Source organism: Protomyctophum parallelum, assembly GCF_964188405.1.
Source record: "Protomyctophum parallelum genome assembly, chromosome: 1".
Classification (NCBI taxonomy): domain Eukaryota; kingdom Metazoa; phylum Chordata; class Actinopteri; order Myctophiformes; family Myctophidae; genus Protomyctophum; species Protomyctophum parallelum.
In genome coordinates this window covers 80,453,843-80,475,209 of record NC_139697.1, presented here as the reverse complement: position 1 = coordinate 80,475,209, position 21,367 = coordinate 80,453,843, and the positions used below count along the sequence as shown (strand labels likewise).

The 21,367-nt window shown below is 47.2% G+C and overlaps 1 protein-coding gene across 1 annotated transcript in view; it reads left to right on the top strand.

Moving 5' to 3' along the window:
• LOC310861486 (kin of IRRE-like protein 3) overlaps window positions 1-21,367 on the top strand; it is a 269,242-nt gene that overhangs the window by 159,077 nt on the left and 88,798 nt on the right. The window contains exon 4 of the mRNA XM_083768947.1: window positions 2,693-2,850. Coding sequence (XP_083625073.1) covers window positions 2,693-2,850 — 158 coding nt within the window. The remainder of the gene's footprint in view (window positions 1-2,692; window positions 2,851-21,367) is intronic.

The window sequence follows — 21,367 nt, the reverse complement described above, 5'->3', positions numbered from 1 at the left end:
CAGCAGCAAGACTAGCGGTGTCAAGTAGCAGTGACAAGTCTACCGGTCGCAATTTTCCCAAACAATAACCAGCAGCTTCGAAGAAGATGCTGGTTATTGTTTGGGAAAATTGATCGGATCTGGAAAGATCAGTATTGGTATGTCTCAAAATCAAATGTATACGTATGCGTGTGTGCATATATACTGTATATATATATATATATATATATATATACAGTATATATGCACGCACGCAAAAGAAATTTGGCCACGGAAACAGGTGTGACTGGAGAGTTTGACTTGCCCATTGGTGTTGCCTTGGGCACAGAAAGGTTTGCAGAGCACTGGTCTAGAATGAGAGCAAATAATGAAAGCTCTCAGTGGGTTGCCTCTACAGCCGAATGCTTCCAGTGCTGACGGTGTGACAAGGTCTGGACCCAAGCCCAGAGCGTTCAGGGCCCAAGCCCAGAGCTTTCATGGAAGTTTTTGTTTTGGTGGCTTTCTTTTTTATGGGAGGGGGGGGGGTTCCCGTGGTCCCTGCTGTTCATGCCTGGAACACTATCTGACTTAAATTTAATACAGTTGCACTGTATTGTGTGACTACTGCAAACATGTTTCATTTGAAATGACATTTAGTGATTGCATTTCTTTCACCCACCCAGCCAGCAGCACTGTCTGTCTGCCTCTACTGAAATGTCTTGGGAGGTTTCATTCAGTCACCCAGCCAGCAGCACTGTCTGTCTGCCTCTACTGAAATGTCTTGGGAGGTTTCATTCAGTCACCCAGCCAGCAGCACTGTCTGTCTGCCTCTACTGAAATGTCTTGGGAGGTTTCATTCAGTCACCCAGCCAGCAGCACTGTCTGTCTGCCTCTACTGAAATGTCTTGGGAGGTTTCATTCAGTCGGAAGCCGGTCGAAGTCAATCATTTATCAGTCGTCAATCGATGTTGACGACTGCTGTTGGGCAGAAACCTTGTATCTACATAGTTCAACGTTGTATGTTTTATGTTGTTTATTAATAAATTGATTGTCTTACTCATGCAAGAGTGTCGTCTAAAAGTATTAAAAAGGAACGTTTTTTGGACATGCAAGGTTTCCACTGACAGCCGACGGTTTACATATTGAGAACTAGTTTGTTTGTTTGTGTGTGTGTGTGTGTGTGTGTGTGTGTGTGTGTGTGTGTGTGTGTGTGTGTGTGTGTGTGTGTGTGTGTGTGTGTGTGTGTGTGTGTGTGTGTGTGTGTGTGTGTGTGTGTGTGTGTGTGTGTGTGTGTGTGTGTGTGTGTGTGTACAAGCTCACAAAGGGAGCTTGTAGATCTGCAATTTTCAAAAGATTTTTATACATTTCGAAACTTGAAATGGGAGTTTTTTTTTATTTTGTTCTGTATTCATGAACATTGCCTGATGTTTCTTAAAATATTTTGTTTGTATTTGTGCTGCCATGGGATGTGGGGGGGGGAATATATGTAAATAATTGTTTTGAAATTACTTTGTTGTAAAGAAAAATCAATAAACATATGTTAAAAAAAAATAACTTGAAATGGGACACTACATTTTAAAACGTTTTTTTTCCGGAATTCCGGACTTTTACTCGTAACAGAGTATTTCTATATTGCATAGTATTGATACTTTTAACTTGAGTATAAATTGCGTGTGCGTCCCAGCACTGATCTCTCTCTGTGTTCTACAGTGCCTCCTGATGAGCCGGTCATAGTGATCACTGATCCTCTCTCTCTGTGTTCTACAGTGCCTCCTGATGAGCCGGTCATAGTGATCACTGATCATCTCTCTCTGTGTTCTACAGTGCCTCCTGATGAGCCGGTCATAGTGATCACTGATCATCTCTCTCTGTGTTCTACAGTGCCTCCTGATGAGCCGGTCATAGTGATCACTGATCATCTCTCTCTGTGTTCTACAGTGCCTCCTGATGAGCCGGTCATAGTGATCACTGATCATCTCTCTCTGTGTTCTACAGTGCCTCCTGATGAGCCGGTCATAGTGATCACTGATCATCTCTCTCTGTGTTCTACAGTGCCTCCTGATGAGCCGGTCATAGTGATCACTGATCATCTCTCTCTGTGTTCTACAGTGCCTCCTGATTAGCCGGTCATAGTGATCACTGATCATCTCTCTCTGTGTTCTACAGTGCCTCCTGATGAGCCGGTCATAGTGATCACTGATCATCTCTCTCTGTGTTCTACAGTGCCTCCTGATGAGCCGGTCATAGTGATCACTGATCATCTCTCTCTGTGTTCTACAGTGCCTCCTGATGAGCCGGTCATAGTGATCACTGATCATCTCTCTCTGTGTTCTACAGTGCCTCCTGATTAGCCGGTCATAGTGATCACTGATCATCTCTCTCTGTGTTCTACAGTGCCTCCTGATGAGCCGGTCATAGTGATCACTGATCATCTCTCTCTGTGTTCTACAGTGCCTCCTGATGAGCCGGTCATAGTGATCACTGATCATCTCTCTCTGTGTTCTACAGTGCCTCCTGATTAGCCGGTCATAGTGATCACTGATCATCTCTCTGTGTTCTACAGTGCCTCCTGATTAGCCGGTCATAGTGATCACTGATCATCTCTCTCTGTGTTCTACAGTGCCTCCTGATGAGCCGGTCATAGTGATCACTGATCATCTCTCTCTGTGTTCTACAGTGCCTCCTGATGAGCCGGTCATAGTGATCACTGATCATCTCTCTCTGTGTTCTACAGTGCCTCCTGATGAGCCGGTCATAGTGGGAGCACCGGTGGTGAGTCTCCGGACCGGCGACCATCTCAACCTCACGTGTCACGCCGACAACGCCAAACCCGCTGCCTCCATCATCTGGATCCGCAACGGACTGGTCCTGAGCGGTGCCATGTACTCCAAGGTAGCGGAATGTTGACATGTTTACATTAGGACCTACATGGTATTGAGGTATTGCCTACATGGTATTATGGTATTGAGGTATTAAGGTATTGCCTACATGGTATTGAGGTATTACCTACATGGTATTGAGGTATTACCTACATGGTATTGAGGTATTGCCTACATGGTATTGAGGTATTAAGGTATTAAGATATTACCTACATGGTATTGAGGGTATTGAGGTATTGCCTACATGGTATTGAGGTATTACCTTCATGGTATTGAGGTATTACCTTCATGGTATTGAGGTATTACCTACATGGTATTGAGGTATTACCTACATGGTATTGAGGTATTACCTACATGGTATTGAGGTATTACCTACATGGTATTGAGGTATTGCGGTATTACCTACATGGTATTGAGGTATTACCTACATGGTATTGAGGTATTGCCTACATGGTATTACGGTATTGAGGTATTGCCTACATGGTATTACGGTATTGAGGTATTGCCTACATGGTATTACGGTATTGAGGTATTGCCTACATGGTATTGAGGTATTGAGGTATTACCTACATGGTATTGAGGTATTGCCTACATGGTATTGAGGTATTACCTACATGGTATTGAGGTATTGAGGTATTGCCTACATGGTATTGAGGTATTACCTACATGGTATTGAGGTATTGAGGTATTGCCTACATGGTATTGAGGTATTACCTACATGGTATTGAGGTATTGCCTACATGGTATTGAGGTATTAAGGTATTGCCTACATGGTATTAGGGTATTGAGGTATTGCCTACATGGTATTGAGGTATTAAGGTATTGCCTACATGGTATTGAGGTATTACCTACATGGTATTGATGTATTGCCTACATGGTATTGAGGTATTACCTACATGGTATTGAGGTATTGAGGTATTGCCTACATGGTATTGAGGTATTACCTACATGGTATTGAGGTATTGAGGTATTGCCTACATGGTATTGAGGTATTGCCTACATGGTATTGAGGTATTACCTACATGGTATTGAGGTATTGCCTACATGGTATTGAGGTATTATCTACATGGTATTGAGGTATTGCCTACATGGTATTGAGGTATTACCTACATGGTATTGAGGTATTGAGGTATTGCCTACATGGTATTGAGGTATTGAGGTATTACCTACATGGTATTGAGGTATTGAGGTATTGCCTACATGGTATTGAGGTATTACCTACATGGTATTGAGGTATTGAGGTATTGCCTACATGGTATTAGGGTATTGAGGTATTGCCTACATGGTATTGAGGTATTAAAGGGACACTTCACCCTTTTTGCAAAAAAATATATGTTAATGACGTTTAGAAGCTTTAGAACACTTTCCTGGGGGTATTTATGTGTGTAATATGTGGTTTTAGATATTTTAGATTGTAGCAGTGAGCCTGTTGTCTCTGATGTCATGGACACTGGGCTCACTTCCTTCCTGGACTACATGTTGTCTCAGTAAGACAGCTCTCCCCCTATCCACAAGGAGGAGCAGTGCACCAAAGAATTATGGGAATTGTAGTCCAGGAAGGTAGTGAGACCAGTGTCCATGACATCAGAGACAACAGGCTCACTGCTACAATCTAAAATATCTAAAACCACTTATTACACACATAAATACCCCCAGGAAAGTGATCTAAAGCTTCTAAACGTCATTAACATATATTTTTTTGCAAAAAGGGTGAAGTGTCCCTTTAAGGTATTGCCTACATGGTATTAGGGTATTGAGGTATTGCCTACATGGTATTGAGGTATTAAGGTATTGCCTACATGGTATTGAGGTATTAAGGTATTGCCTACATGGTATTGAGGTATTACCTACATGGTATTGATGTATTGCCTACATGGTATTGAGGTATTACCTACATGGTATTGAGGTATTGAGGTATTGCCTACATGGTATTGAGGTATTACCTACATGGTATTGAGGTATTGAGGTATTGCCTACATGGTATTGAGGTATTACCTACGTGGTATTGAGGTATTGAGGTATTGCCTACATGGTATTGAGGTATTACCTACATGGTATTGAGGTATTGCCTACATGGTATTGAGGTATTACCTACATGCTATTGAGGTATTGCCTACATGGTATTGAGGTATTACGGTATTGAGGTATTGCCTACATGGTATTGGGCTATTTCCGCTATTAGTGAAAATGCATTATTTCATTCAAATCAAATTTATTTGTTATAATAAATGTAATTATTATATGAATTAACTTTTACACCCCTATGTCACACTGTGTTTAGATAAAGTCATTTTCTAAACTGAATTCTTCCTTAAAGGACGGATGGTGATTATAATTAGCGTAGCTGTCTGACACATTGGTGTGAACCAAAGTGCAGACGAGGCATTTTCCTCGACTAATGGCAAACAGTGGCACAGGTGGTAGAGGAATTGGAGGGACTCGAATTGGATTCGACGTCGGCTCCTCCCAGCATCCTGTCGAAGTGTCCTTGAGCAAGACGCTGAACCCCTAACTGCTCCCTGGGTGCTGGTAAATAGTGTAGCTGCCTACTGCTCCTAATCATTAGGAATGTTGAATGCAGCGCTACTGTATATCCAGGCATGTGCAAATATGCTTGGTCTACAAAACGTTCCTACCCTTCCCTTTTGATCAACTATTTTTAATATGAACACTTTTATTATTTAAGCGACGTTTCGGTCAAAAGACCTCCTTCAAGCATCCTTGAAGAAGGTCTTTTGACCGAAACGTTGCTTAAATAATAAAAGTGTTCATATTGCAGTGCGGATGGTGTGCAGGTCATTGTGTACTTTTTGTGCATTTTTTTAATACGTTGATCCCTGACTGCACTTTCCCATCAAGTGCATTTTCTACAGTTTAGCTTATATTTCCCACATTCAAATGCAAATGGGACAATAATTACTTGTGCTCTTTTTATTTTTAATTGTTTTCCCCGTTCTTGTTACATGAAGGGTAACCCAGCAACCTCCATACCCTGAAACTGTTTGTGACTTAGTTCAGTTGTATTGTGGTCCATGTGGAAGGGTATAGTCCATGAGAATCAGAAACAAAATCAAACCTTTTTGTTATGTGTGCAGGCCCACCAAGTCATTAAAAGCTTTAGAGAATTAGAGCATAGTTAGAAGTTCTAACTATGCTCTAATTCTATAAATCTTTTTAGAATAGTAGAATAAAGTGCATGCCACAATAGAGGGTATGCGCATGCATAAATTGAATGGGAAATCGAGTGGCAAAGTGACTTGGCAAAGTGAGTTTAATGTTGTTTACCGCAATCTGATTTTTCTGTTTGGATACATCAAGGCCAGAAAAGTATTTCCTTAGTAGGCGTTCCCACATAACTTCCGGGTATGATGATTATGTCACGCGCATACCCTCTATAGTGGCTCTCGACCCATCAGTCTGTCGCTGTCGCTTTACTCCAAAAGAAGATATCTTGAAAACTGCAGGCTGATTGCCATGGCTGTAGTGTACACCTTTACTGCTCCACAGGGGATGGCCCCTGCTGATTTAGCTGACCTTTCCTGTACCATGTACCATTAAGACAGTTGCACACAAGATATCTCCAAATCTGATGGGCAGATTGCCATGGCACTTCCTGAGCGTGTTTTTGCATAATACTGATGTTGGTGATGCGTGAATCTCGTTTGTGTCCGAGCATAGGCATGGCTGAGGCATGGTAACGCCCCGCCTGCCTGTGATTGGTCTACTGACACTGCCCGTCTTGACTGTCCTCCGAGACGCAAGGTTACTCCATGGTGAGATTGAGAAATAAATAATAGGCTACAAGAGAATGACAGCTTGGCACGCGTGACAGAATGCAGCCTTGTAACTAATTTGTACGTTTTATTTTTGTAGAAGAGGCAAACTTATTGTTTATGCCGTTTGCTTTGATTGAATAATTGATTGAACACGTATGTCGTATGTTGTCCTATGATTTAAAAGAATTTACCTTTTTATAGTAAAATAATGTTTCAAGTTTACACATAGGTCTACAGAACACACCCAAATCAAATCATATTATGGCGTGCATGTTCAATCAATTATTCCATCAAAGCAAATGGCATAAACAATATTAGTTTGCCTCTACAAAAATAAAACTTACAAGTTAGCGTTCTCTTGTATCATACCGTACTACTTGTATTATTTTCCACCACGGAATAACCTCGCATCAGACTATCCAGCATATCCACCTCGGAGGACAGTCAAGACGGGCAGTGTCGGTAAGCCAATCACAGGCAGGCGGGGCGTTACCATGCCTATGCTCGGACACAAACGGAATTCACACGTTGGTGACCCCATGGTTCCTAAGGCCTCGCGTTGGTGACCCCATGGTTCCTAAGGCCTCGCTAATTTGCCTATTATTGCCATGAAACGTGCATTCATGGTCCGTGAATGATGGATAAACCACAGTAATGTTGAATGTCCCCATGGCCGTTCCTCTAGTGTGACCTTCAGGCCCACTTTGCACACGACAATCTACTGATTTAAGGTGTCCAGTTGGGTGCAAGGTGCATGGCCTTTAGGGGCCTTAAAGGCCTCAGTTATACTTGGCTCTGCATCATGTTGCGCTCCGAAAATAGCAGATCAACAAGCTCATAACGTAACCCATAAGCTCAGCATAGATCGCCTATGTTTTGCGTGTGCCACCAGCGGCGTACAACTACCTTAAGTTTAAATCAGGTTTTAGCCGTCTACCACACTGGCAAACAGTAGAGAAAGCTGAGGTTTTAGGTGTCGGCCACACTGGCAAACAGTAGAGAAAGCTGAGGTTTTAGGTGTCGGCCACACTGGCAAACAGTAGAGAAAGCTGAGGTTTTAGGTGTCGGCCACACTGGCAAACAGTAGAGAAAGCTGAGGTTTTAGGTGTCGGCCACACTGGCAAACAGTAGAGAAAGCTGAGGTTTTAGGTGTCGGCCACACTGGCAAACAGTAGAGAAAGCTGAGGTTTTAGGTGTCGGCCACACTGGCAAACAGTAGAGAAAGCTGAGGTTTTAGGTGTCGGCCACACTGGCAAACAGTAGAGAAAGCTGAGGTTTTAGGTGTCGGCCACACTGGCAAACAGTAGAGAAAGCTGAGGTTTTAGGTGTCGGCCACACTGGCAAACAGTAGAGAAAGCTGAGGTTTTAGGTGTCGGCCACACTGGCAAACAGTAGAGAAAGCTGAGGTTTTAGGTGTCGGCCACACTGGCAAACAGTAGAGAAAGCTGAGGTTTTAGGTGTCGGCCACACTGGCAAACAGTAGAGAAAGCTGAGGTTTTAGGTGTCTGCCACTGTTATGTTTAGTAAGTTGTGACCCAAGTGCACAGCAAGAGAGGAGGCGTTGTTCTGAAGTGTTCAGGTTTATTCACAAAGTAATATGGAAAGGAGTTGAGTGCAGTGGTAGAATGGTGGTGGCTCTCCAGGTTGGCCAAACTCAGCACGGAATTCAAACACTGAGGAGGAGAAGGAGAGGAGGCGTCAGTCTTCAGAGAATAATAATAATACGGCAAAGGCAACAAAGGCTGGAGCTGCAAAGTTGAACAGCTACGTAAGGCTAAATTCTAACTAGCTCTATAACTTAGTTTAACAACACTTAAAGCTAGAGCTGTACTTTACCATACGTGTTGACACGAGAAGCTCTGGCGTAGAATGAGGGGCAGACTGGGTTCTTGTAGAGGCAGTGGTTGATTGCAGGATGGAAGACAGGTGCAGAGGATTGGTGCAGGAGAGCAGGTGTGCTGAGTAGAGCCATGGAGTAGTCAGTGAGGGGGGAGTGGCTAAGCCGTGCTTGCATGTGAAGGTGAGGAGGAGTGAGCCGTAACAGTACCCCCCCTCCGAGGGGCGCCTCCTGGCGACCTCCCGGGGGCGTCGGGGTTGGCCCTGTAGAAGTCCCGAAGGAGAGAGGGATCCATGATGAGCTTTCTGGAGATCCAACTGCGTTCCTCGGGGCCGTAACCCTCCCAGTCCGCCAGAAACTGGAAACCTCGACCTCTGCGCCGAACCTTCAGTAGCCGCCGAACTGTCCACTGGGGATGCCCGTCGACCATCTGAGGCGGCGGAGGAGCAGGGGCAGAGGGCATGAGTGGGCTCGAGGACACAGGCTTGATCTTGGACACGTGAAACACGGGATGTACACGCAGGGAGGCCGGGAGCTTGAGACGCACAGCCGCCGGACTCAGGACGTGGTCAATCTCGAAGGGACCGACAAACCGGGGAGCCAACTTCTTGGAAGGCACCTGGAGCGGTAGATCGGCAGAGGAGAGGTACACACGTTGCCCAGCCTGGTACACCGGAGCAGGAATGCGGCGACGGTTGGCCCCACGGCAGGAACGCTCGTTGGAGCGAAGCAGGGCGGCGCGGACTTTCTTCCACACGCGCCGACACCGACGGAAGTGGGCCTGGACAGAGGGGACAGAGGCCTCCGACTCCTGGAGAGAGAACAACGGGGGTTGGTAACCCAGAGAGGCTTCGAAAGGGGACCTGCCAGTGGCGGCACAGGTAAGGGCATTGAGTGAGTATTCCACCCAGGGTAGATCCTTGCTCCAGGAGGTGGGGTGGAGAGCAGAGACACAGCGGAGGGCCGACTCCAAGCTCTGGTTGGTCCGCTCAGCCTGACCGTTGGACTGTGGGTGGTATCCCGAGGAGAGGCTAACGGTGGCGCCAATCTCCTTACAGAAGGCCCGCCAGACCTGGGACGTGAACTGCGGGCCCCTGTCAGAGACAATGTCACTGGGAAGCCCATGAAGACGGTAGACATGCTGGGTGAGGAGTGCAGCTGTCTCCGCAGAGGATGGGAGCTTAGGGAGCGCCACTAGGTGCACCGCCTTGGAAAACCGGTCCACCACAGTGAGGATGATGGTGTTCCCATGGGAAGGGGGAAAACCGGTCACAAAGTCCAAGCCAATGTGAGACCAAGGGCGGGTGGGCACAGGGAGTGGGCGAAGAAGGCCAGCCGGTGGCTGGTGTGACGCCTTGGCACGGGAACAGGTGGCGCAGGCAGCGACAAACTCCCGGACGTCAGTCCTCATGGACGGCCACCAAAATCTCCGGCTCAGGAAGGAGAGGGTGCGCTGATACCCGGGGTGGCAAGCAAACTGGCTGGAATGGCCCCACTGCAGCACTCGAGAACGCACCGAATCAGGCACGAAGAGCCGGTGACGAGGACCATCGTCTGGGCCCGGCTCAGCTTGTTGGGCCTGTTTGACCTCAGCCTCAATGTTCATGGTGACCACTCCTACGATACAAGCAGCCGGAACAATGGGTTCAGGCTCGGCTGAGGACTTCTCCGGGGCATGTTGTCGGGACAAGGAATCAGCCTTGGTGTTACTGGAGCCAGGTCTGTAGGTGATGGTGTAGCTGAACCTATCCAGGAACTGTGCCCACCGTGCCTGGCGAGAGTTGAGACGCTTGGCCTCCCGGATGAAGGTCAGGTTCTTATGGTCGGACCAGACCACCGTGGGCTCTTCAGCACCCTCCAGCCAGTGGCGCCACTCCTCAAAGGCTGCCACCACAGCTAGCAGCTCCCTATTCCCAATATCGTAGTTCTCCTCGGCTGGGTCAAAACGACGGGAGAGAAAGGCACAGGGGTGTAGCTTCTGGTCCCTTACAGACCGCTGGGATAAGACAGCCCCTAGACCGATGTCAGAAGCATCTACCTCCACTATGAATGGCCTGGAGGGGTCTGGATGGAGAAGGACAGGGGCTGTGGTGAAGTGCTCCTTGAGGGCAGCAAAAGCGGCACCGGCAGCAGGCGTCCAGACGTAAGGATGCAGAGTGGAGGTGAGTCGAGTAAGAGGGGCAGCTATGCGGCTGTAGTTCCGAATGAAACGGCGGTAGAAATTAGCAAATCCTAGGAAACCCTGGAGCTGTCTGCGGGTTGTGGGTTGCGGCCAGTCGACGACGGCTTGGACCTTGTGGGGGTCGGGACGGATACAGCCATCCTCCACAATGAGTCCAAGGAACTCCACGGAAGGCGAGTGAAAGACACATTTCTCAGCCTTAATGTACAGACGATTCTCCAAGAGACGCTGGATGACCATACGGACATGCTGGATATGCTCCTCAATGCCCCGGGAGAATACCAGGATGTCATCAAGGTAAAGGACCACGAATACCTCTAGCATGTCCCGGAGCATGTCGTTCATGAGAGCCTGAAAGACTGAGGGGGCATTTGTGAGACCGAAGGGCATGACCAGGTATTCGTAGTGTCCACGGGGTGTCTTGAAAGCGGTCTTCCATTCATCCCCTTTACGGATACGCACGAGGTGGTATGCGTTCCTGAGATCCAACTTGGTGAAGATGGTAGCACCGACAAGGGGTTCAAAGTTGGAGCTCATGAGGGGGAGAGGATATTTGTTCTTGATGGTGATGTTGTTGAGCTGCCTGTAGTCTATGCACGGCCTCAGATCCCCACCCTTCTTCTTGACGAAGAAAAAGCCCGCTGCCACCGGGGATGTGGAAGGACGTATAAGACCCTCAGCCAGACAGCCATCAATGTAACTGTCCATAGCTGCCTTCTCAGGTAGTGAGAGGTTGTAGAGGCGACTGGCTGGAAGCGGAGCGTCAGGACGGAGCTCGATGGCACAGTCGTAGGGTCGGTGAGGAGGAAGAGTGCATGCTCGCTCCTTACTGAATGCCTCACCCAGGTCGTGGTACTCAGGAGGGACCTTGGAAAGATCAGGAGGGGCAAGACTGGGTCGTTCAGGCAGAGAAGGCGTCTGGGCAGACCGAAGGCAGCGGGCGTGGCAGGGAATGCTCCAGCTGAGAATGCGGCCCGAACTCCAACAGACGTGAGGATTGTGGAGCTCCAGCCAAGGTCTGCCTAGGATGAAAGGTGTGTCAGGAGAGTCAATGACGTAGGGGCGGATGCTCTCTATGTGATTTCCTGAGACAGTGAGGGTGAAAGCTTCGCATTGGTGTGTGACAGGACCCATGGGGTGGCCATCCAAATCGAAAGCAGAGAGGGACTTCTCCAGAGGCACAATGGGGAGGCCTACCTCCTGGGCGTAACGTTGGTCCACGAAGCTCTCATCAGCACCAGAGTCTATCAGGGCAGGAACGGTGAGTGTGTGCCCTGACCAGGCAAGAGTGACAATGAACCTGGACTTGCTGGAGCGGGACAGGGGGTCGGACAAGCGGCTCACTCGGAACCCCCGAGCGGGTGAGCCCTGTCTTTTGGCAGTCGGCCTGAGGAGGCTCTGGAATGCAGGATGGGGCAAGAGTCCACAGAGTGTGCTGAACCTGCACAATACATGCAGAGTCCCCGTAATCTTCGGTGGTCACGTTCAGCAGAGGTTAAGCGGGCTCGGCCCAACTGCATAGGCTCCTCACCGGCAGATGTAGCGAGATCAGGAAGGAGAGCAGGCCGGCTAAGGCTGGCTGAAGGCGAGGAAGACGGCCCAGCAGCAGGGCGAGACTGGTGAGCCTTCTCACGTTTGCGTTCCCGGTGACGCTCATCAAGGGAAATAGAGAGGGAGATGAGTTGGTTCAACGTGCAGGGCTTCTCTCTCCCAGACAAGGCATCCTTCACGGGCTCTGCCAAGCCCCGCCGGAAAGCACTGAACAAAGCAGGCTCGTTCCACTGACAACGAGCTGCAAGGATACGAAACTCTGTGGCATACTGCGCAACAGAGCTAGAACCCTGCTGGAGGGTGGAAAGGACTGAGTCTGCATCCTGCCCATGGACATCATGATCGAACACAGTTCTGAACTCATCAGAAAATGCAGCATAGTCATGCATGTAATGTGCCGAGCCCTCACGACTAGCCATAACCCACCGGCGAGCCTGACCGGTGGTGAGATTTGCTATGTAGGCTATGCGGGCGGCGGCAGTGGAATACATGCTCGGTTGAAGTGCAAAGACATACTCACACTGCATGAGGAATTCACGGCAGTGGGCGAAAGACCCGTCATAGATAGCCGGTGCCACCAGATGGGGCTCTCGAGTGGCTGGCACGAGGGCCGGGTCTGGAGCAGGCCCAGATAGGGCAGAAGCAGGCACGGGGGGAGCCGTGGGTGGAAGGAGTCGAGCACTGAGTGCAGCAACCTGGTCAGCGAGATTCTGGACCACGGCAGAGAGCTGGTCCACCTGGGCTTGCTGTTGGTTGGCCTGGGACTGTTGACGAGCAGTAACCCCTTGGAGATCCTCTTTAATACTTATGACAGCATTGGAAGCCTCCTTTAATAGGCGAGAGTGTTCATTCAAAACTTGTCCCTGGGCCTGAAATGTTTTCTCCATGCTGGCTGGGTCCCGATGGCCAGAGCTTACTGTTATGTTTAGTAAGTTGTGACCCAAGTGCACAGCAAGAGAGGAGGCGTTGTTCTGAAGTGTTCAGGTTTATTCACAAAGTAATATGGAAAGGAGTTGAGTGCAGTGGTAGAATGGTGGTGGCTCTCCAGGTTGGCCAAACTCAGCACGGAATTCAAACACTGAGGAGGAGAAGGAGAGGAGGCGTCAGTCTTCAGAGAATAATAATAATACGGCAAAGGCAACAAAGGCTGGAGCTGCAAAGTCGAACAGCTACGTAAGGCTAAATTCTAACTAGCTCTATAACTTAGTTTAACAACACTTAAAGCTAGAGCTGTACTTTACCATACGTGTTGACACGAGAAGCTCTGGCGTAGAATGAGGGGCAGACTGGGTTCTTGTAGAGGCAGTGGTTGATTGCAGGATGGAAGACAGGTGCAGAGGATTGGTGCAGGAGAGCAGGTGTGCTGAGTAGAGCCATGGAGTAGTCAGTGAGGGGGGAGTGGCTAAGCCGTGCTTGCATGTGAAGGTGAGGAGGAGTGAGCCGTAACAGCCACACTGGCAAACAGTAGTGAAAGCTGAGGTTTTAGCCGTCTCTAGAGAAAGCAGAGTAAGCGCCAGACTAATTTTCCTTGTCCGCCACGGTTCAGAAGTGGCATGGCTGATAAGCGCTCCACAGCGGAGCTGAGAGCTGTGCTGGGTTCAACTTGAAGCTGAAGTGCTAATGTACTGTATGCCTGTCAATAGCCTGGCAACATTTCTTGCCGGTCTGATTACCGCCTTAGTCTTATTTAGTCTTGTTTTCCACTTCATATATTTTAGTTTGCCTGTTGTAAATTAATGTTTGGGATCGTTTTAACCCAATCTAGTGTGGTGGGGGCTGCACTTCCTGGTTGCCCAGGATCTCTTCTTCTACTTTGGTATGGCACTTGACTGGCACTGGCCTCACGATCCCGTCTGTAACGGGCGGGAATGTGTTAACCACTTAAGTCTACTAAAGTGTCCCAGAGTTTGCAGTGTTCATGGTGTGTACTTTTTACTATATACTATACTAAATGTCTTTGCCAAAAATAGACGATCTACAAGCTCACAATGCGCTGCAGTGCAACTGGATGTGAGCATGTAGTTCAGGCTGTTTTTGAGGATTGTTCCCCACAGAATTTTAGACTTTCTGTCAAACCGGAAGCAAGTGGTTAAGATTGGCAACATGCTCTCTCAATCCAGGACTCTTAACACTGGGGCCCCTCAGGGCTGTGTTCTCTCAGCCCTCCTCTTCGCACTTTATACCAATGACTTTATTGTCTCCACCAGGCCGAAGGCATGTGGGGAGAGTATGTTTTGCACTCCGTCCGTCCGTCCGTCCGTCCGTCCGTGTGTGTGTCCGTGACAGGCTAATCTCGCCCACCGTTAACCCGGTCGATGCCAAATTTTGCACACACACTCCCTGGATGCCAACGATGAACCTCTGCCCCAAACTTTCCACAACGGCCTGTTATAGCGCCACCAAGAGGCCGCTTTGTGCAAAAACTTCACCGTTAACCCGGTCGATGCCAAATTTTGCACACACACTCCCTGGATGCCAACGATGAACCTCTGCCCCAAACTTTCCACAACGGCCTGTTATAGCGCCACCAAGAGGCCGCTTTGTGCAAAACAAGTTTTTGCACAGTACACCTACAGATTTTGTCCAAACATCACGCAAATTGGTACACAGTCTCTCTAGAGCCATTCAACGAAACGGGTCTTTCAGATTTATCACACTCCATCCTGATTGGTTAAGATTGGCTTCCAAAGTTCACAGGAGTGCTCAGTTTCAAACAAAATGCTGCAAATCATGAACACATCGCGTGATTTCCGTGAAATTGTGCACCCACATTCCCACTAGGCCGAGGACCAAATGCCACATGAACAATTTCAACTCAGCCTCAAGGTGGCGCTATAACTGGCCGAAAAGTGTTTTTACCTCTAACTGCACGGATCTGTGGATAACCTGGTGGAGACCTGTGCCCGGAAGGGCACTTTTTTCACATTCTCAATTTATTTCTTTTTTTAAATATGCAGATGACACAACTGTCGTTGGCTATATTAAAAATGGTGACGAATCAGCCTACAGGGCCGAGGTGGCAGCCCTCGTAGACTGGTGCACTTCGAATAATCTTATCCTAAACCTGGCTAAGACCAAAGAAATTATCTTTGATTTCAGGAAAAAGGGGATCATCCCCCCATCCCTGGTTATCGACGACCAGCCTGTCGAAAGGGTCGACAGTTTTAAATTCCTTGGCACCACTATATGCTGCTCCCTAAAATGGGAAGTTAACACTAGTAACATCCTGAGTAAAGCCCACCAGAGGCTTCACTTCCTACGCCTCTTAAAGAAGTTCGGTGTGACTGGGGAGGCGTTGGTTCACTTCTACAGAGCCACTGTGGAGAGTGTCCTCGTCTTCTCAGTCACAGTGTGGTATGGAAACACCACCGTCTTAGAGAGGAAACGGCTGGAAAGGGTGGTATGCACAGCGTCAAAAATCATTGGCCTCGACCTCCCATCCGTCTCCTCTATCTACACCATACGCACTAAGCGCAGAATGCAGAAGGTGATCGCTGACCCCTCCCACCCTGCCTGCTCTCTTTTCGCACCCCTGCCCTCAGGTAGGAGACTCCGGTCTCTAAAGTGCAATACCTGCCGCTTTAAGAACAGCACTTATCCCGAGGCTGTTCGCCTCTTGAATGCTGACCCTCTTTTCACTCGCACTTTACAGCGTGAAGCTGCTTTGTAAAACGATGAACTGTGATGAATTTGCTTTTTATTTATTCAACATGAATTGTAACATTTTGCATTCTTCTTATTTATTGGTCCCCCTCATATGATGTCTGTACTTTTGTATCGTGTTCTGTCTGATTATGTGATGTGAATATGTGTACTGTATGTATCGTATGTATGTTTTTAGTACACTGAAACAAATTCCAATCAACTCTGTTGACATGGCAATAAAGTCTTGAATCTTGAATCTTGAATCTAGAATAGGATGCAAGGGTTTGTGCATTTGCTTATTTGAAGTTGTTGAACCCTGTATACTTCGTTGACCAGGGGCCTCCCCCACCTGCACATTGGGAGCAATTAGGACTTCAACAATAGCTCTGGGGGAGCCCGGGATCGAACTGGGAACATTGCGGTTCCCATCCGGCCGCTCTATCGGCCACTCTACCCCTGTTCCACTGCCACACTCTGTACTTGGTCCCCTAGTTTTTTCCCATACATCATCAAATCTCTTTGCCGTAAATATCATTATGCCATCTACAAGCTCATAACACATTGCAGCGGTCCACGTTGTGAGCATGCAATTCTGCCGTTTTCCCCCGAAACTTTCGCCTATTCAAGATTCTCAGAATAGAGTCACCAGGGTTCACGTGCATGGTTAAACCTCATATAGCCTATGCTGTAACCATAACAACAATTATAATCTGTAGCAGCTGCTTGTTGGACTAAAAGTGGTTACCAAGACAACACAGCTTTTTGATTGATGTTTTGTTTGATGTTTTTATTAGTGTATATTTTTTCCCCCAGGTTATGAACACAAACACGGCAAGCTCTTTATTTTTCCTTTGATAACTGGATATGGTACGCTCAATAAAACACTGTGCGCTGTCCACATCTAAGAAGATAATGGACCTCTATCTCTCGCCTTCACAAATAATATACTATCCCCCCCAGTGGTGTAAAGGAACTAAGTACAGTATACTATCCTCCCAGTGGTGTAAAGGAACTAGGTACAGTATACTATCCCCCCCAGTGGTGTAAAGGAACTAAGTACAGTATACTATCCCCCCCAGTGGTGTAAAGGAACTAAGTACAGTATACTATCCCCCCCAGTGGTGTAAAGGAACTAAGTACAGTATACTATCCCCCCCAGTGGTGTAAAGGAACTAGGTACAGTATACTATCCCCCCCAGTGGTGTAAAGGAACTAAGTACAGTATACTATCCTCCCCAGTGGTGTAAAGGAACTAGGTACAGTATACTATCCCCCCCAGTGGTGTAAAGGAACTAGGTACAGTATACTATCCCCCCCAGTGGTGTAAAGGAACTAAGTACAGTATACTATCCCCCCCAGTGGTGTAAAGGAACTAGGTACAGTATACTATCCCCCCCAGTGGTGTAAAGGAACTAGGTACAGTATACTATCCCCCCCAGTGGTGTAAAGGAACTAAGTACAGTATACTATCCTCCCCAGTGGTGTAAAGGAACTAGGTACAGTATACTATCCCCCCCAGTGGTGTAAAGGAACTAAGTACAGTATACTATCCCCCCCAGTGGTGTAAAGGAACTAAGTACAGTATACTATCCTCCCCAGTGGTGTAAAGGAACTAGGTACAGTATACTATCCCCCCCCAGTGGTGTAAAGGAACTAAGTACAGTATACTATCCCCCCCAGTGGTGTAAAGGAACTAAGTACAGTATACTATCCCCCCAGTGGTGTAAAGGAACTAAGTACAGTATACTATCCCCCCCAGTGGTGTAAAGGAACTAAGTACAGTATACTATCCTCCTCAGTGGTGTAAAGGAACTAAGTACAGTATACTATCCCCCCCAGTGGTGTAAAGGAACTAAGTACAGTATACTATCCCCCCCAGTGGTGTAAAGGAACTAAGTACAGTATACTATCCCCCCAGTGGTGTAAAGGAACTAAGTACAGTATACTATCCCCCCAGTGGTGTAAAGGAACTAAGTACAGTATACTATCCTCCCCAGTGGTGTAAAGGAACTAAGTACAGTATACTATCCTCCCCAGTGGTGTAAAGGAACTAAGTACAGTATACTATCCTCCCCAGTGGTGTAAAGGAACTAGGTACAGTATACTATCCCCCCCAGTGGTGTAAAGGAACTAAGTACAGTATACTATCCTCCTCAGTGGTGTAAAGGAACTAGGTACAGTATACTATCCCCCCCAGTGGTGTAAAGGAACTAAGTATAGTATACTATCCCCCCCAGTGGTGTAAAGGAACTAGGTACAGTATACTATCCCCCCCAGTGGTGTAAAGGAACTAAGTACAGTATACTATCCTCCTCAGTGGTGTAAAGGAACTAGGTACAGTATACTATCCCCCCCAGTGGTGTAAAGGAACTAGGTACAGTATACTATCCCCCCCAGTGGTGTAAAGGAACTAAGTACAGTATACTATCCTCCTCAGTGGTGTAAAGGAACTAAGTACAGTATACTATCCTCCCCAGTGGTGTAAAGGAACTAAGTACAGTATACTATCCCCCCCAGTGGTGTAAAGGAACTAAGTACAGTATACTATCCTCCTCAGTGGTGTAAAGGAACTAGGTACAGTATACTATCCCCCCAGTGGTGTAAAGGAACTAAGTACAGTATACTATCCCCCCAGTGGTGTAAAGGAACTAAGTACAGTATACTATCCCCCCCAGTGGTGTAAAGGAACTAAGTACAGTATACTATCCCCCCCAGTGGTGTAAAGGAACTAAGTACAGTATACTATCCCCCCCAGTGGTGTAAAGGAACTAAGTACAGTATACTATCCCCCTCAGTGGTGTAAAGGAACTAAGTACAGTATACTATCCCCCCCAGTGGTGTAAAGGAACTAAGTACAGTATACTATCCCCCCCAGTGGTGTAAAGGAACTAAGTACAGTATACTATCCCCCCCAGTGGTGTAAAGGAACTAAGTACAGTATACTATCCCCCCCAGTGGTGTAAAGGAACTAAGTACAGTATACTATCCCCCCCAGTGGTGTAAAGGAACTAAGTACAGTATACTATCCCCCCCAGTGGTGTAAAGGAACTAAGTACAGTATACTATCCCCCCCAGTGGTGTAAAGGAACTAAGTACAGTATACTATCCCCCCCAGTGGTGTAAAGGAACTAAGTACAGTATACTATCCCCCCCAGTGGTGTAAAGGAACTAAGTACAGTATACTATCCCCCCCAGTGGTGTAAAGGAACTAAGTACAGTATACTATCCCCCCCAGTGGTGTAAAGGAACTAAGTACAGTATACTATCCCCCCCAGTGGTGTAAAGGAACTAAGTACAGTATACTATCCTCCCCAGTGGTGTAAAGGAACTAAGTACAGTATACTATCCCCCTCAGTGGTGTAAAGGAACTAGGTACAGTATACTATCCCCCCAGTGGTGTAAAGGAACTAAGTACAGTATACTATCCCCCCCAGTGGTGTAAAGGAACTAGGTACAGTATACTATCCCCCCCAGTGGTGTAAAGGAACTAAGTACAGTATACTATCCTCCCCAGTGGTGTAAAGGAACTAGGTACAGTATACTATCCCCCCCAGTGGTGTAAAGGAACTAAGTACAGTATACTATCCCCCCCAGTGGTGTAAAGGAACTAAGTACAGTATACTATCCCCCCCAGTGGTGTAAAGGAACTAAGTACAGTATACTATCCCCCCCAGTGGTGTAAAGGAACTAAGTACAGTATACTATCCCCCCCAGTGGTGTAAAGGAACTAAGTACAGTATACTATCCCCCCAGTGGTGTAAAGGAACTAAGTACAGTATACTATCCCCCCCAGTGGTGTAAAGGAACTAAGTACAGTATACTATCCCCCCCAGTGGTGTAAAGGAACTAAGTACAGTATACTATCCCCCCCAGTGGTGTAAAGGAACTAAGTACAGTATACTATCCCCCCCAGTGGTGTAAAGGAACTAAGTACAGTATACTATCCTCCCCAGTGGTGTAAAGGAACTAAGTACAGTATACTATCCCCCTCAGTGGTGTAAAGGAACTAGGTACAGTATACTATCCCCCCAGTGGTGTAAAGGAACTAAGTACAGTATACTATCCCCCCCAGTGGTGTAAAGGAACTAGGTACAGTATACTATCCCCCCCAGTGGTGTAAAGGAACTAAGTACAGTATACTATCCTCCCCAGTGGTGTAAAGGAACTAGGTACAGTATACTATCCCCCCCAGTGGTGTAAAGGAACTAAGTACAGTATACTATCCCCCCAGTGGTGTAAAGGAACTAAGTACAGTATACTATCCCCCCAGTGGTGTAAAGGAACTAAGTACAGTATACTATCCCCCCCAGTGGTGTAAAGGAACTAAGTACAGTATACTATCCCCCCCAGTGGTGTAAAGGAACTAAGTACAGTATACTATCCCCCCCAGTGGTGTAAAGGAACTAAGTACAGTATACTATCCCCCTCAGTGGTGTAAAGGAACTAAGTACAGTATACTATCCCCCCCAGTGGTGTAAAGGAACTAAGTACAGTATACTATCCCCCCCAGTGGTGTAAAGGAACTAAGTACAGTATACTATCCCCCCCAGTGGTGTAAAGGAACTAAGTACAGTATACTATCCCCCCCAGTGGTGTAAAGGAACTAAGTACAGTATACTATCCCCCCCAGTGGTGTAAAGGAACTAAGTACAGTATACTATCCCCCCCAGTGGTGTAAAGGAACTAAGTACAGTATACTATCCCCCCCAGTGGTGTAAAGGAACTAAGTACAGTATACTATCCCCCCCAGTGGTGTAAAGGAACTAAGTACAGTATACTATCCCCCCCAGTGGTGTAAAGGAACTAAGTACAGTATACTATCCCCCCCAGTGGTGTAAAGGAACTAAGTACAGTATACTATCCCCCCCAGTGGTGTAAAGGAACTAAGTACAGTATACTATCCCCCCAGTGGTGTAAAGGAACTAAGTACAGTATACTATCCCCCCCAGTGGTGTAAAGGAACTAGGTACAGTATACTATCCCCCCAGTGGTGTAAAGGAACTAAGTACAGTACAGTATACTATCCCCCTCAGTGGTGTAAAGGAACTAAGTACAGTATACTATCCCCCCCAGTGGTGTAAAGGAACTAGGTACAGTATACTATCCCCCCCAGTGGTGTAAAGGAACTAGGTACAGTATACTATCCCCCCCAGTGGTGTAAAGGAACTAAGTACAGTATACTATCCCCCCCAGTGGTGTAAAGGAACTAGGTACAGTATACTATCCCCCCCAGTGGTGTAAAGGAACTAAGTACAGTATACTATCCCCCCCAGTGGTGTAAAGGAACTAAGTACAGTATACTATCCCCCCCAGTGGTGTAAAGGAACTAGGTACAGTATACTATCCTCCTCAGTGGTGTAAAGGAACTAAGTACAGTATACTATCCCCCCCAGTGGTGTAAAGGAACTAAGTACAGTATACTATCCCCCCCAGTGGTGTAAAGGAACTAAGTACAGTATACTATCCTCCCCAGTGGTGTAAAGGAACTAGGTACAGTATACTATCCCCCCAGTGGTGTAAAGGAACTAAGTACAGTATA